Here is a 16,053-nt window from a genome sequence, read left to right as displayed (position 1 = left end):
TTCTTGACTCTGTGGTTCTTGCACTTGTTTGGGGAACAGGATTTCATTATTTTTATCTACATTTCTGCCTGAGAAATGACACCCTGATATAGTTCTGTGATCTGTGAAACAGATCTGTTAATCACTGAGGCATTGTGTGTTTGTGTGTTCTTTTTCTTTAGAATTTTCAAATAAACTTGACGTGTTTTATGATTAATAGTGATGTTGTGCTTGTACTATTTTGGACACACTGTCCTCAGGCTCCAGCTTTATGTTGTATGTTGATCGTATTAAAACAAAGAAAACAATCTGAAGTTGTTGTTTTTAAGTTATATATACCATGATTTTTCCGGTCCGGCCCACTTGGGAATAGATTTTCCTCTATGTGGCCCCTGAGCTAAAATGAGTTTGACACCCCTGCTCTAACCTCTCCCTCCCTCCTTCTAACCCCACCCCTCTGGCAGAACCAGGAATTCCATCCCCCTCCCACAAACTCTCTTCTGAGGAAACGAAACTGATCTGAGTCTCTGTGTCGTCTGTCTGTGTGAGAGTGAACAACCGTCCAAATGGCTCAGCAGGGAGTTCTACTGGACGAGGACCAGTTCTGTTGTTCTGTCTGTCTGGATCTACTGAAGGAGCCAGTCACCATCCCCTGTGGACACAGTTATTGTAGGAGCTGTATTGAGGGCTGCTGGGATCAGGATGTTCTGAAAGGGGTCTATAGCTGTCCTCAGTGCAGAGAGAGATTCACTCCAAGGCCTAATCTGAGGAAAAATAACATGTTGGCTGAAGTGGTGGAGAAACTGAAGAAAACAGGACTTCAGACTGCTCCCCCTCCTGCTCTGTGCAATGCTGGACCTGGAGATGTGGCGTGTGATTTCTGCACTGGGACTGGAAAGCAGAAAGCCCTCATGTCCTGTCTGGTGTGTCTGGCCTCTTACTGTGAGACTCACCTCCAACCTCACTATGAATCTCCTGCTTTGAAGAAGCACAAGCTGGTCAAAGCCACCGCACAACTACAGGAGAAGATCTGCTCTCATCATGACAAACTGCTGGAGGTTTACTGTCGTACCGATCAGCAGTGTATCTGTATGTTGTGTACAATGGATGAACATAAAGGCCATGATACAGTGTCAGCTGCAGCAGAGAGGACTGAGAAACAGGTAAGACCAGAACAACTCGTTGGTGACTGTCTGATAAACAAAGAATTAAAGATACAGTAGGAACTAAGGCTGTTTGAATATGAGATCATTCAAATGAAATCAATCCTCATCAGAACAAATATGAACACAAACCTGGAGTATATTGAGTTTGCTCCAAATGTATCACAATTTTCTGAAGTCAAACACTATTCCGAATGTCCTTTTAGGAGTTCAAAGTTCAGTCTCAACCCCTTGATACATGTACATCTACTATAAAAACTATAATCATTCACATAGCAACATATAAATATCATATTGTAAATGGACCATCAATTTTTTAGACCTTCCTCTCTATGGGCCCTATGTCACATTACTATACTATTGATCTACTGGACAAATAAAGCTTGATAGCTCATTGAGAAGTGATTCTCCACAGAGGCAGCTGGGGATGAGTCAGCAGAAGGTCCAGCAGAGATTCCAGGAGAGAGAGAAGGAGCTGAAGGAGCTCCAACAGGCTGTGGAGTCTCTCAAGGTGAGTATTGTTGACCAGAGGAGACACACCATTTCACATCTCTCCTCCAGTCAGAGAGAGAGAGAGAGAGAGAGGGAGAGGGGCCCCCATCCAATCCGACTGACCCCGCTGTTGGGAACCGGCTGTCTGGACCTCTTTCAGAGAATAGTCTGCTTAATGTAACTGATGGAATATGAACCCGGGTCTACCACTGGAGAAACCAACATCTTGACCGTTACACCAAGAGGACATTCCCTATTGGGCTGAGGGCCGACACTGACTTTGAAGTCGCAGGCGGGGCTACCTCATCACGTAACCATGACTGACTCATGTCCCCTATATGTAACAGTGTTGCTTCCGTCCCTCTCCTCGCTCCTACCTGGGCTTGAACAAGGGACTCTCTGCACACATCGACAACAGTCACCCTCGAAGCACCGTTACCCGTCGCTCCACAAAAGCCACGGCCCTTGCAGAGCAAGGGAAACAACTACTTCTAGGTCTCAGAGCGAGTGACGTCACCGATTGAAATGCTACTAGCGCGCACCGCTAACTAGCTAGCCATTTCACACCGGTTACGTATACATTAACATGAAGCACTCGCTCTCTCTCTCAATTTAATTGAAAGGGCTTTATTGGCATGGGAAACATATGTTTACATTGCCAAAGCAAGTGAAATAGATAATAAACAAAAGTGAAATAAACAATCAGAAATGAACAGTAAACATTGCACTCACAAAATGTTCAAAGGAATAGAGACATTTCACATGTTATAACTCAAGTGCAAACAGAGTGAGCCATTCGCCAGACTGAGTTCTGGAGGTGAAATGGAAATGAATGAGGGAGAGTTAAGTGAGGTAGAAGGTGTGGTGAAGAGCTCAGAACCAGAGCCTGGCATCAATGGACATGATAAAGAAGAATCTGGTGCAGTAGGAGTTACATTGTTGTAGAAAGTGGATCCATACCTTTTGGCAGATCCATTTGTGGTTTCAGGGTGTGTGGGAAAGGAGTTGGGTGCAGTTTAATCAGTGAAGGTAACTTTTATGATTAGTTTCTGGTATGGAGAAGTTCAGGATGTAAGAGAGAGCAGTCGACACTCAGCTGGAAGTTTGATTTACGTTTATTTCAGTAATGGATCATATAATAAGACAAACGTGCTTTGCCTCTTATCATATGACTGACTTCCTTACCACATCTTTCAACTTATACAATGCCCTTCCAACCTACTTTTATCCAGTTGATAACTATTACTAACTGCCACTCACTTCCTACATATCATTCCTCTCCTTGGTGTCGTGTGACACCCTAGCCAGGCCATTCCATCACGTACCCATCCTAATATTAGCACCAGTGGCCCCCAAACTGACCTTCTATTCCTCACTCGTGACACCACTAACACATGGTGTGTCCTTGTCCTGTGTCCACATACAGCTTATGAGTTGCGCATACATTAATGAATGTTGCATTACAAATCATAATTACAGTAACCTGTAGTGGACTTGTGATATGTGTGACCAGATGGAGTGGGCGCTCCGTGTCACGCAACTTGGGTCAAGATCTGTTTCTTGCTTTGCTCTTAGGAACAGGGCACCATTGAAAGGAGTGATTTCTGGGGTAGTGTTAAGTGTGGAGGTGGAGAAATTAAGGTTGAAGACTGCTGGTGTTTGTGATTCCCGCCGTTTGGTGCAACGCAGACCCGGTGGTGAGCGTGGTGAAACAGAGGAGTCACTGTCAGTCCTTTTGAGTTTGAGTCTTTACCCAATAAAGTAATGGTAGGATATATCAATTATCCTGTTAGAGCTTTTTGTGCCGAATCCACTGCACTGATTCAGGTGCAACGTTTATGATCATGTTGCAGCAGTTTGTAGGAGGGAGATTCCAAGATGTGGGAAGTGTGCAGGAGGGCATGGGATAGAGGATTGTGTAGTTTCGGTGGATAAAGTTGTGTGTGTCAACTGTAGGGATGCCCATGTTGCTGGGGATCGGAAGTGTCCGGTGCGAGAGAGGCAGGTTGAGGTGGCTAGAGTCAGAGTAGTGCAGAAGGTGTCGTATGCTGAGGCAGTGAAGAAAGTAGAGGAGGATGGGTCAAGGGTGAGAGATCCTGAGAGGATCCCTGTGAGTAGTAGATCTGTGCCAGCACAGAGGGACAGGCCAACGAGTGATATATGCTTCAGTAAAGTTAGCTTCTTAGAGTTCATAGCAATGGTTATCAACTGTACCGCAGAAATGGAACGTAAATCACAGAAAATAGATGTTGTGGTGGCAGCTGCAGAGAGGTATTTGGGCATACAAGATTAGACTTCAGAAGAGTTACAGGGTGTGTTGAGTGGTGGTGTCCCGTCCTCCCTGGCCGTTGGCATGGTGCAGGAGCAGATAGGGTCAAAGTAGTGGAATGGGGTAGTGGGAATTTAATGAGTGTTGGGTTAGTTGGAAGGTTTTTATTAAATTTTCCTTTCCCCTTTTCCCATTTTGTATCACAAAGTAAAATAGAGTTATATTATAGTCCAGTTGGGGGCGGTAATGCAACATATTGGATGCCAACCACCGTTAAACTCCAAAGAAGAAGAAACCTTATATTATGGCAATGTACAGTGTCTCTGCCTCTCTCATTCCATCACTTTTGCAGTAGTTGGTTGTGTGGGTCTCTGTCTGTCAGCACCCCATTCATAACCAATCGTTGATGGATATTTATAAAGCTCTGATCAGGACGACAATTGATTACTGTTGTATAGTTTATCGAACAAGGCAAAACTTGGCTTCAGAACCTGGACAGAATCCAGTATATAGCTTTAAGGATATGTATTGGTGCATTTAAATCAACATCTGTATGTGCCTTACTGGTGGAGGCAGGTGAGATGCCTTTGTATGTACGGCGTAAAAAATGGTCATTATCTTATTGGGTTGAAAGGCTGTGAGGTTGAGCATCCCACTGCTACTGTTCTAGATGACTGTTGGGAATATACTAGTAGACAAGGCAGTGGTTTTGGTTGGACAGTTGGAAAGCTTGCTGATGAGAGTGGTTTGAGGGAGTTGGAGGTTGGCCCTTCTGTGGTGATAGGGGATGTTCCTCCATGGTTACTCCCAGACCCTGTTGTCGATCTAACCTTGGTAGAGAAAAGGAAAGATTGGTTTGAAGTCAGTGATATAGTGAAACTGGTTGACAATTACATTGGTAAAAGTTTTTATGCTTTTTTAATGCTTTTCACAGACTGATCCAAGGACCCAGATAGTGGGCTCACAGGAGCAGGCGTTTACGTTCCTGAATTTGATGTGCAGATATGTAGAAGACTAACAGATGAACTGTCAGTATACTCAGTTGAACTGTTGGTGATAATAGTTGCCCTCCAGTGGGTGGAGGACGTACAACCTGTTAGAATTATAGTATTCTCAGATTTGTCTGTATTGAATAGTTTATCATCTGGTAAATCTAATAGGAGTGACCTGCTATTGGAGGTATTAATGTTATTATGGAGAATTGAGAGAATGGGTGTAGTAGTGAGATTCTGCTGGGTCCCAGCACATTCGGGTGTGGAAGGGAATGAAATTGTAGACCAGTTAGCTAAAAGAGCTTTGAAACGAGATATAATTGATATTAATGTTCCACTGGGTAGAGGTGAGGCCAAATGTAAGATCAGAGCCATTTTGATAGATGTGTGGCAGAAGAGATGCTACTCTGAGCACAAGGGCCGGTATTTATATGAATAGTTTACAGTTTTACAGAAAGGTCGATGGACCAAGATTCAAAGGTCAGATTAGGAAGGAAGAGGTGGTGTTTACTTGATTGCTCTTAGGACATTGTACATTGATCTCGTCATTACATCTGGTTGGCAAGCATGGGAATGGTTTGTGTCTGGAAGGTACGGTCGATGAAACGGTGGAGCATGTGTTGTTATATTGTTGTAAGTATGTTGAAGAGAGGGAAAGATGTGTAGGGTCATTGAGGTTGGACGGGGTTGGGGGGGTTTGGAAGGGATTTTGGGGATGGGGGAGGGTCTATTAGAAGTTAGTAGGGCTCTTCTTTATTTTCTCAGAAGTACTGAGTTAGGTAGGAGGATTTAGAAATGTTGGAAACCGTGATTGACCACACACTCCAGCACAGTAGGTGGCGGCATGCACCTTTAACGTTGGTTTGTGGACCGCCATTATATCATAAAAGAAGAAGTTGTTGCTGTGAGAGATTTGTGGTTCGTGAGGAGGGCTACTATTCTTTTTTCTTTTGGTTCTTGCGTATTTTCTGAATGTATTTTCTCATGGTGGAGGGTTTGTTTATTGGTTTCCACTGTTTATCGTTTAGAGTTGAGGGGGGAGTAGGGGTAGTTTGTTAGGGCGGCGTGATGGCCTCAACCGAGTGGAGAAGAAACGCTGTCGCTTCGGGTCCGTTCCGGAGAAAGGTGTGGAGGAAGTTTTGCTCATGGTCGGCGAACAGGTTGGAGCGGAACATCTGGACTCTGCATCCAGAATGAACAAGGCGGTGGTTGTGTTAATGAAAAAGGTTTGTCTTGTTGTGAGGGGTGTGTTGGTGCAGATGTCGCCTCTTTCGATAAGAGTTGTGGTGGCTAATCTGCCTCCGTTTATTGCTTACGAACAGACCGCAAGTAGTTGGTTAGTTTTGGTAAATTTGCAAGTGGTTTTCGTGTGCTCTCGGCTGGGTGCCAAGCGGAATCCGTTAAACATGTCTGTTTTCATAGACAAGTGTTTGTTTCTTAACAAACTTCAAGGTTACACAGGGGAGGGGTGGAACAGAGGGTTTGCTAGCACAGATAGTTTTGGGTGTTTCTAGTGTGGGGATCATCAGTTATAGGCTACAAGCAGCAATATGATTGATAGGTAGGACAGGTATTGAACCCAAATAATCCCTACTCAGATGCGCTAACCTCAACCCTAGTAAACATGCATTATAAAAACCTTCTATATAAAATTATCTCATATTGGGAGTAAATAGCCTCTGAATAGAAAAGAAAAAACACTGCATCTTCCAGCCCACCAATAAATGACATAATGCAACCTTGGCGGTTAGCATATTTACCTCAACATGCCCCTCGCTTGCCTGAGAAGGCAGAGTGCTCGATGCTGGTTGATGAATTTGACAATTAATGTACTAGGAAAATACGTTTTTGTCGACCAGAGGTGACTGAATTAATGTTCAGGCGTATTGATAATCATTATAGTAATGGAGTATAATTTCAAAACATGAAAGTTGTCAAGTGGTGGTGGTACCAGGAGGGAGGAGAGTAGAGCAGGGTCAAGTGGTGGTGGTACCAGGAGGGAGGAGAGTAGAGCAGGGTCAAGTGGTGGTGGTACCAGGAGGGAGGAGAGGAGAGCAGGGTCAAGTGGTGGTGGTACCAGGAAGGAGGAGAGTAGAGCAGGGTCAAGTGGTGGTGGTACCAGGAAGGAGGAGAGTAGAGCAGGGTCAAGTGGTGGTGGTACCAGGAGGGAGGAGAGTAGAGCAGGGTCAAGTGGTGGTGGTACCAGGAAGGAGGAGAGTAGAGCAGGGTCAAGTGGTGGTGGTGGTACCAGGAAGGAGGAGAGTAGAGCAGGGTCAAGTGGTGGTGGTACCAGGAAGGAGGAGAGTAGAGCAGGGTCAAGTGGTGGTGGTACCAGGAGGGAGGAGAGGAGAGCAGGGTCAAGTGGTGGTGGTACCAGGAGGGAGGAGAGTAGAGCAGGGTCAAGTGGTGGTGGTACCAGGAGGGAGGAGAGTAGAGCAGGGTCAAGTGGTGGTGGTACCAGGAAGGAGGAGAGTAGAGCAGGGTCAAGTGGTGGTGGTACCAGGAGGGAGGAGAGGAGAGCAGGGTCAAGTGGTGGTGGTACCAGGAAGGAGGAAAGTAGAGCAGGGTCAAGTGGTGGTGGTACCAGGAAGGAGGAGAGTAGAGCAGGGTCAAGTGGTGGTACCAGGAGGGAGGAGAGTAGAGCAGGGTCAAGTGGTGGTGGTACCAGGAGTGAGGAGAGTAGAGCAGGGTCAAGTGGTGGTGGTACCAGGAAGGAGGAGAGTAGAGCAGGGTCAAGTGGTGGTGGTACCAGGAGGGAGGAGAGTAGAGCAGGGTCAAGTGGTGGTGGTACCAGGAGGGAGGAGAGTAGAGCAGGGTCAAGTGGTGGTGGTACCAGGAGGGAGGAGAGTAGAGCAGGGTCAAGTGGTGGTGGTACCAGGAAGGAGGAGAGTAGAGCAGGGTCAAGTGGTGGTGGTACCAGGAAGGAGGAGAGTAGAGCAGGGTCAAGTGGTGGTGGTACCAGGAGGGAGGAGAGTAAAGCAGGGTCAAGTGGTGGTGGTACCAGGAAGGAGGAGAGTAGAGCAGGGTCAAGTGGTGGTGGTACCAGGAGGGAGGAGAGTAGAGCAGGGTCAAGTGGTGGTGGTGGTACCAGGAAGGAGGAGAGTAGAGCAGGGTCAAGTGGTGGTGGTACCAGGAAGGAGGAGAGTAGAGCAGGGTCAAGTGGTGGTGGTACCAGGAGGGAGGAGAGTAGAGCAGGGTCAAGTGGTGGTGGTACCAGGAGGGAGGAGAGTAGAGCAGGGTCAAGTGGTGGTGTTACCAGGAAGGAGGAGAGTAGAGCAGGGTCAAGTGGTGGTGGTACCAGGAGGGAGGAGAGTAGAGCAGGGTCAAGTGGTGGTGGTACCAGGAAGGAGGAGAGTAGAGCAGGGTCAAGTGGTGGTGGTACCAGGAAGGAGGAGAGTAGAGCAGGGTCAAGTGGTGGTGCGCAGGCCGTGGAGAAAGCGGTGGTGGGGAGGGTTGCAGCTGGGCTACATGAGCTGAGGCAGGTTTCTGTAGTAACAGAGACTCCGGTGGGCAAAGGCTTGGTGGGCTCATCCCAGGAAATATTGCCTGTCATTGGGGAAGAGGCACTGATCAGGGGGGAAGTGCAGGGGGGCAGAGACTGGGGAGGAGGAGGACGGTACCGTGCCAATGGAGGAGGAGGAAGGGGGGGGGGGGGTGAGTCTGCGGGAGCGGAGGACAAGGCGGTCTCGTTTTCAGACGGCTCATTGCATCCAGAGCTGACAGACAGTCAGGCTGAGGGCCCAGTATATACGATGAGAGAACTTTCTAGGTTCCTGATGGAGACTAAAGGGGAAAAATAAGGTTCTGCTGTAGTCTTATTTGATTGATCCTGGAAGGTTTGTAAGGTCAGTACAACACAAGATGAAGAATGAGGGGTTTAGTGTCCTCTCACCCAGGAAGCGGTATAGGCTGAGAAAATGGGTCATGGGTTCTTAAGGGCATGTCTTCAGAATCTGCTTAAATGGATGTTTTTTTCTGGCATGGCGGCTTTATGGGCTTCTCTACTGGTTTCTGATTGTGGTGATTTCCCTCCCACCTCTTATGGAGATTTCACGGTTAGACTTCCTTAACATGAACGCCGGCAAAGACTGGGGGAATATGTCAACCAAAAACATTTAAATGCCATGGCAGAAATTTTAGTGCAGGGGTAGCAAAAGAGGTGTGTAAGGGTAGGTTGTTAGTGTTTAGAGCCCAAATAATGACCTTGTCTTTGCTTTCATAAATGTGTCTGCACCTGGTCCTCTGTAGCTCAGCTGGTAGAGCACGGCGCTTGTAACGCCAGGGGAGTGGGTTCGATCCCCGGGACCACCCATACACAAAAAAAAAAATATATATATATATATATGCACGCATGACTGTAAGTCGCTTTGGATAAAAGCGTCTGCAAAATGGCACATTATATTATATTATAGTACAGGGCTCAGTTCTCTGTTTCACCAGAGGGGTTGGAAAAACAGAGTGGGGAAACCAAGAAAATCCCTTGTTTTACGTTTGTCTGATGGGCGGGTAACTTCTGTTGTGGGGGAGATGAGGGAGCCTGATGGGTGGGTAACTTCTGTTGTGGGGAGATGAGGGAGCCTGATGGGTCGGTAACTTCTGTTGTGGGGAGATGAGGGAGCCTGATGGGTGGGTAACTTCTGTTGTGGGGAGATGAGGGAGCCTAATGGGTGGGTAACTTCTGTTGTGGGGAGATGAGGGAGCCTGATGGGTGGGTAACTTCTGTTGTGGGGAGATGAGGGAGCCTGATGGGTCGGTAACTTCTGTTGTGGGGAGATGAGGGAGCCTGATGGGTGGGTAACTTCTGTGGTGGGGAGAGGAGGGAGCCTGATGGGTGGGTAACTTCTGTTGTGGGGGAGATGAGGGAGCCTGATGGGTGGGTAACTTCTGTTGTGGGGGAGATGAGGGAGCCTGATGGGTGGGTAACTTCTGTTGTGGGGGGAGGAGGGAGCCTGATGGGTGGGTAACTTCTGTTGTGGGGAGATGAGGGAGCCTGATGGGTGGGTAACTTCTGTTGTGGGGGAGATGAGGGAGCCTGATGGGTGGGTAACTTCTGTTGTGGGGAGATGAGGGAGCCTGATGGGTGGGTAACTTCTGTTGTGGGGAGATGAGGCTGCGGCTGTGGAGTTGTACTCTGATTTATAGAGGGCAGAACTCTGTGATCCTGGGTGTTCTCAGGTTCTGCTCACAGACCTTTCCAAACTCTCTCTGTCACAGATTAAAAAATATATAATTTCCCTGGCCTTTCACAAACTCTCAGCTGCCGTCTCTCAGACGGTCTGCCTCTGATTTTTTTTTTTAAAGGTCTGGGAAATTATTGGACAGGACGTGTGTTGCTACTGTACCGTACGGAGGTGGGCTGGAGGGAACCAGCATGTGCTCTGTTGAGGAGGGATGATGGTTTGGGGCTGGATCAGCAGCTCTTCATGAACATTTCACATTTAAGTCATTTAGCAGACGCTCTTATCCAGAGCGACTTACAAATTGGTGCATTCAACTTAGGATAGCCAGTGGGACAACTACATCTCGATCACAATAAGTACATTTCTTTAAACAAGTCAGTGCTAGCAGGTGAAATAAGTCAGGTGTTAGTTTAGACAAAAGACAGTGGTAGTAAAGGGGGGGTAGAAGGATAACTATTATATTATTCTTTGCACTCTGGGAGGAGGACACAATGGAGTTGTCAACCGTGATGGCGAAATCATGGAGCGGGCAGTCCTTCCCCGGGAGGAAGAGCAGCTCCGTCTTGCCGAGGTTCAGCTTGAGGTGGGAATCCGACATCCACACTGATATGTCTGCCAGACATGCAGAGATGCGATTCGCCACCTGGTTATCAGAAGGGGGAAAAGAGAAAATTAATTGTGTGTTGTCTGCGTAGCAATGATAGGAGAGACCATGCGGCCGGAGAGACTCAATACAGCAGGGGTCTCTGATTTCTATGCTGCAGTACTGAGGGCTGGAGCAGCCTTAGGAGGGGCCACCACCGTTTCCACCACTGCAAGTGACAGCAGAGACTGGGGACTGGCAGGAGAGTCTGGAGGACTTACTGACTTTTAACACTCTGAGCTTAGTGGGAGTGAAGGGGCATCAGAGGCAGGGGGTTGTGGGGGCTGAGAGCATGGCAGGGTATAGGTGGAGGGTGCTCTATAAGCTCCCAGTGCTGGAAAGGTCAGGGGTCGTCCAGTGGAGGGTATTACATGGAGCCCTGGACACCAATAGCTGGTTGGCTCGGGTTGACCTGGGAGTTGGGGAGGGGTGTCCGTTTTCTGCAATGAAAGACTGTTCATCATGTTTTTTCTGTGTTGCCAGGCTAATGCCATTACTGTTGACGCCTTAGGGTTGAGTTTGAGTTGTACAAAATGATCAACAGTGTGGAGATGTTTCAGGAGGTATGGGGGCTCAGGGGGCCTGTCTGTACGGCTGGAGAGGAGGGGTTGGATGGACGGTTGGAATGTGGTGCTGGATGGTGTATTGTACTGTGGTGTTGGGTACTGGATAATGTGATTGTGTGGAGGTTGTGGTGTCACGCAATGTGTTTTTAGGAGTGGGGGTGTTAGTGTAATGAGGATGGCTCATTAAAGTAAGACAAGTCTCTCTCTCTCTCTCTCTCTCTCTCTCTCTCTCTCTCTCTCTCTCTCTCTCTCTCTCTCTCTCTCTCTCTCTCTCTCTCTCTCTCTCTCTCTCTCTCTTAACAGCGCTCTGCACAGGCAGCAGTGGAGGACAGTGATAAGATCTTTACTGAGCTGATCCGCTCCATTGAGAGAAGGCGCTCTGAGGTGAAGGAGCTGATCAGAGCCCAAGAGAAGGCTCAAGTGAGTCAAGCTGAAGGACTCCTGGAGCAACTGGAGCAGGAGATAGCTGAGCTGAGGAAGAGAAGCACTGAGCTGGAGCAGCTCTCACACACAGAGGATCACATCCATTTCCTCCAGGTAACTCAACTGCCTTGATACATGTGATATGAAATTAAAAGTCAATGTGAAACTCTCAATCATTTGGTTCTGTTCTCTCTCTCTCTCTCTCTCTCTCTCTCTCTCTCTCTCTCTCTCTCTCTCTCTCTCTCTCTCTCTCTCTCTCTCTCTCTCTCTCTCTTCTCTCTCTCTCCAGAGTTATCAGTCTCTCTCCGGTACCAGTGTATCTTCAGACTTACCCAGCATCGTTGTCCGTCCTCTTCAGTACTTTGGAGATGTGAGTAAGACTGTGTCTGAACTGAGAGAGAAACTAGAAGACGTCCTTAAAGGAGAATGGACCAAGATCTCCACTACAGGTGTGTTGAAAATAATAAGAACATCAACTTTAGACCATTGAAAGTTCCCTACTAGTCATATACATGTGGAATATGGTATGATGATAACATTCCCTCTCTCTGTGAATGTGTTTGTGTGTTTGTAGTGAATATAGTGGATGTTGTACTGCCTCCAGAGCCCAAGACCAGAGAACAGTTCTTACAATGTGAGTCTCTTTATTCTGAAGTAACTAACAGTCTCTTTTTACTGACACTCCTAACAATCCCTCTAGAAATATATAGCAATAGTAGATCTAATCAAAGACTGGGTATCTATCTGACTCCTCATATTTCTCTGATTTGATCTCTGCTGTGCTCTAATCAAAGACAGGGTAGATACAGTATCTGACTTCACTTATTGTTCTAACTCCCCTCATTGGTCTCTGCTCTGCTCTTCTCCCAGATTCCTGTCAGCTCACACTGGACCCAAACACAGCACACAAACGCCTCTCTCTGTCTGAAGGGAACAGAAAGGTGACACCTACAGGCCAAGTCCAACCATATCCTGTTCATCCAGACAGATTCACCAACTACCAGGTTCTGTGTAGAGAGGGTCTGTCTGGACGCTGTTACTGGGAGGTGGAGTGGAGTGGGTGGTGTGTTACAGCAGTCTCATATAAAGACATCAGCAGAACAGGGACAGATGGTGCATTTGGATACAATGACAAGTCCTGGTGTTTACTGTGTTATAGTGGTGGTTATTCTTTCAGACACAATAATGTTAGGACTGAAGTATCAGGCCCTCAGTCCTCCAGAGTAGGAGTGTACCTGGATCACAAGGCAGGTACTCTGTACTTCTACAGTGTCTCTGACACAATGACCCTCCTCCACAGAGTCCAGACCACATTCACTCAGCCCCTCTATCCTGGGTTTCGTTTAGATAGTTTTTTCTCTGGGACTGCTGAGCTGGTTAAACTGTAGTAGGGTCCACATAGATACTAGTCATGCTGGTGTAGTCTATAGCTGAGCTGGTTAAACTGTAGTAGGGTCCACATAGATACTAGTCATGCTGGTGTAGTCTATAGCTGAGCTGGTTAAACTGTAGTAGGGTCCACATAGATACTAGTCATGCTGAGTGTAGTCTATAGCTGAGCTGGTTAAACTGTAGTAGGGTCCACATAGATACTAGTCATGCTGGTGTAGTCTATAGCTGAGCTGGTTAAACTGTAGTAGGGTCCACATAGATACTAGTCATGCTGGTGTAGTCTATAGCTGAGCTGGTTAAACTGTAGTAGGGTCCACATAGATACTAGTCATGCTGGTGTAGTCTATAGCTGAGCTGGTTAAACTGTAGTAGGGTCCACATAGATACTAGTCATGCTGGTGTAGTCTATAGCTGAGCTGGTTAAACTGTAGTAGGGTCCACATAGATACTAGTCATGCTGGTGTAGTCTATAGCTGAGCTGGTTAAACTGTAGTAGGGTCCACATAGATACTAGTCATGCTGGTGTAGTCTATAGCTGAGCTGGTTAAACTGTAGTAGGGTCCACATAGATACTAGTCATGCTGGTGTAGTCTATAGCTGAGCTGGTTAAACTGTAGTAGGGTCCACATAGATACTAGTCATGCTGGTGTAGTCTATAGCTGAGCTGGTTAAACTGTAGTAGGGTCCACATAGATACTAGTCATGCTGGTGTAGTCTATAGCTGAGCTGGTTAAACTGTAGTAGGGTCCACATATATACTAGTCATGCTGGTGGTGATGGTCCCCTGATGTGATGATTCATTCTGCTCTGTTCTTATGTACAATGATTTGATTGATTTGATCTTCAGAAGATGTTATGAATTACAATTCAATGCATTCATATTTTTTTAAGTGCAATGTTTTAATCTTATATATTCACATTAATCATGATGTATGCTGTTAATGTATGTTGGTTGTCATTCAGAACCATTGAAATGTTTTCTCAATTGGTTCTCTGTCTCACTGTCATTTTCCTCAGTATCATGGAACAGGTAGTGTTACTTACTTGCTAATTGAACTATATGGGCCGGTTTCCCGGACACAAATGAAGCCTAGTCCTAGACTAAAAAGCATGTTCAATGGAGATGTCCGGGAAACCGGCCCTAAATTTGGCAATTTTTATTCTCCCATACTGCAAATTCTCCCACCGGCACATTGAACGCGGTCGGCGACTCCCCGCTTGCCAGGAGCCCTCCGAAAACGTGGACGGATCCTGCCAAGTAAGAAATGATACTCGGGAGGTGTTTACCCAGCTGCCGAGTATACCAGGTGATGTAGGACAGGTTCACTCACACACACACTCACACAGACACACCTATTCACTTGTAATACAAATCTGATTTGGTTGCAATGCTGGGAAGAACTACACCACAGTAGATCCACGTTGCCTTTCAACTTTTTTCAAATAGGAAAACCAGATTTTTATCCGTTTGTTTTTTTATAAAGCTAGAAAAAAATATATATATAAAAAAAAAAAAAAATATGAAGAAAATATGCATCACTAACTGTAAGTCGCTCTGGATAAGAGTGTCTGCTAAATGACTACCAAAAAAATAAAAAATATTTTTTTTCATAAATATGAAAATGAAAAAAAAGACGACTACCAGGTGAACGCATAACTTACCACGTGCCCGTAGCCAAACACGTCTTTAAATGACCAGTGGGGTCGAATCCGGGTGGGGGGGTGTGATAACTGCCTGAATGGAGGTGAAGCTTCACTTAATCTACTTTGAAGCAGAGAAAAAACCGTAATGTTGGAGAAGCTGACTTAATCTACTTTGAAGCAGAAAAAAAAAAATGAAAATTTATTTTTTCAAAAATATGAAAATGAAAAAAAAGAAGACATGGGGGCGTGCGGGACGCACTCGCTAAGCGGACCGGCACATTGAACGCGGGTCGGCGACTCCCCGCTTGCCAGGAGCCCTCCGATAACGTGGACGGATCCTGCCGAGTAAGAAATGATACTCGGGAGGAGACAGAGAGAGGTAGAGGGGACTCTCTCCAATCCCACTGACCTCACTGTTGGGTACATGCTGTCTGGACTATTTTCAGAGAATAGACTGCTTAATGTAACCGACGGGATATGAACCAGGTCTACCGCGGGAGAAAGCAACAGCTTGACCGTTACACCAAGAGGACATTCCCTATTGGGCTGAGGCATAGCCTATTTTTCACATCCGATTTAATTTCATACAACTTAATATTGCTACACTAAAAATCTTTGTCTGGACAATAGCCCATTACTCAGCTTTTATTAGAAAATGAATGGCATGCCACTGTGATCATTTTCTGTGACGACAGAGTAAATTATTATGCAGCCTCAGAGGGGTGCCCAAACTTTTTCAGACGACTGGATGTACTTCATAGAAACTGTTACCCTTTATATATTCTAACCACTCTATTTAATGTATTCCATATTAAGGGCCCTAACCTAGGAACACAAATCTTTGTTCCTATTAACATTGTGGACAGTTCTCTCTCTCTTTCTCTCTCTCTCTCTCTCTCTCTCTCTCTCTCTTACTCCACTGTTTTCACTCTTTCTCTCTCTTCACAGCTCTCTCTCTCTTTCGCTCTGACTCACTCCACTGTTTTCACTCTCTCTCTTCTCACAATTCACTTTCTCTCTCGTTCTGTCTCACTCCACTGTTTTCACTCTCTCTTTCTCTATCCTCACAACTCTCTCTGCCTCACTCGACTGTTTTCACTATTTCTCTCTCCTCACAACTCTCTCTCTCTCTCTCACTCCACTGTTTCACTCTCTCTCTCCTCACAACTCTCTCTCTCGCTGTCTCACTCCACTGTTTTCACTCTTTCTCTCTCCTGACAACTCCCTCTCTCTCTTTCTTTCTCTCTCTCTCTCTCTCTTTCTCTCTCTCTCACTCCACTGTTTTCACTATTTCTCTCTCCTCACAACTC

The 16,053-nt window shown here is 46.4% G+C and overlaps 1 protein-coding gene across 1 annotated transcript; it reads left to right on the top strand.

The window, feature by feature from the left end:
* Window positions 1-545: 545 nt before the first annotated feature.
* LOC311122060 (E3 ubiquitin/ISG15 ligase TRIM25-like) lies at window positions 546-14,084 on the top strand (the record flags this gene model as incomplete). The annotated part of the gene is made up of 6 exons (XM_084196473.1): window positions 546-1,142; window positions 1,558-1,653; window positions 11,588-11,821; window positions 11,997-12,156; window positions 12,282-12,341; window positions 12,578-14,084. 6 exons carry the CDS (start codon window positions 546-548, stop codon window positions 13,093-13,095), a joined length of 1,665 nt encoding a protein of 554 aa, XP_084052599.1. The 3' UTR covers window positions 13,096-14,084.
* Between the last annotated feature and the right edge of the window lie 1,969 nt (window positions 14,085-16,053).

Source organism: Coregonus lavaretus, assembly GCF_964263955.1.
Source record: "Coregonus lavaretus genome assembly, contig: HAP1_SCAFFOLD_797, whole genome shotgun sequence".
NCBI lineage: Eukaryota > Metazoa > Chordata > Actinopteri > Salmoniformes > Salmonidae > Coregonus > Coregonus lavaretus.
The sequence above is the reverse complement of the archived record's forward strand: the minus strand, read 5'-3'. Positions and strand labels throughout refer to the sequence as shown.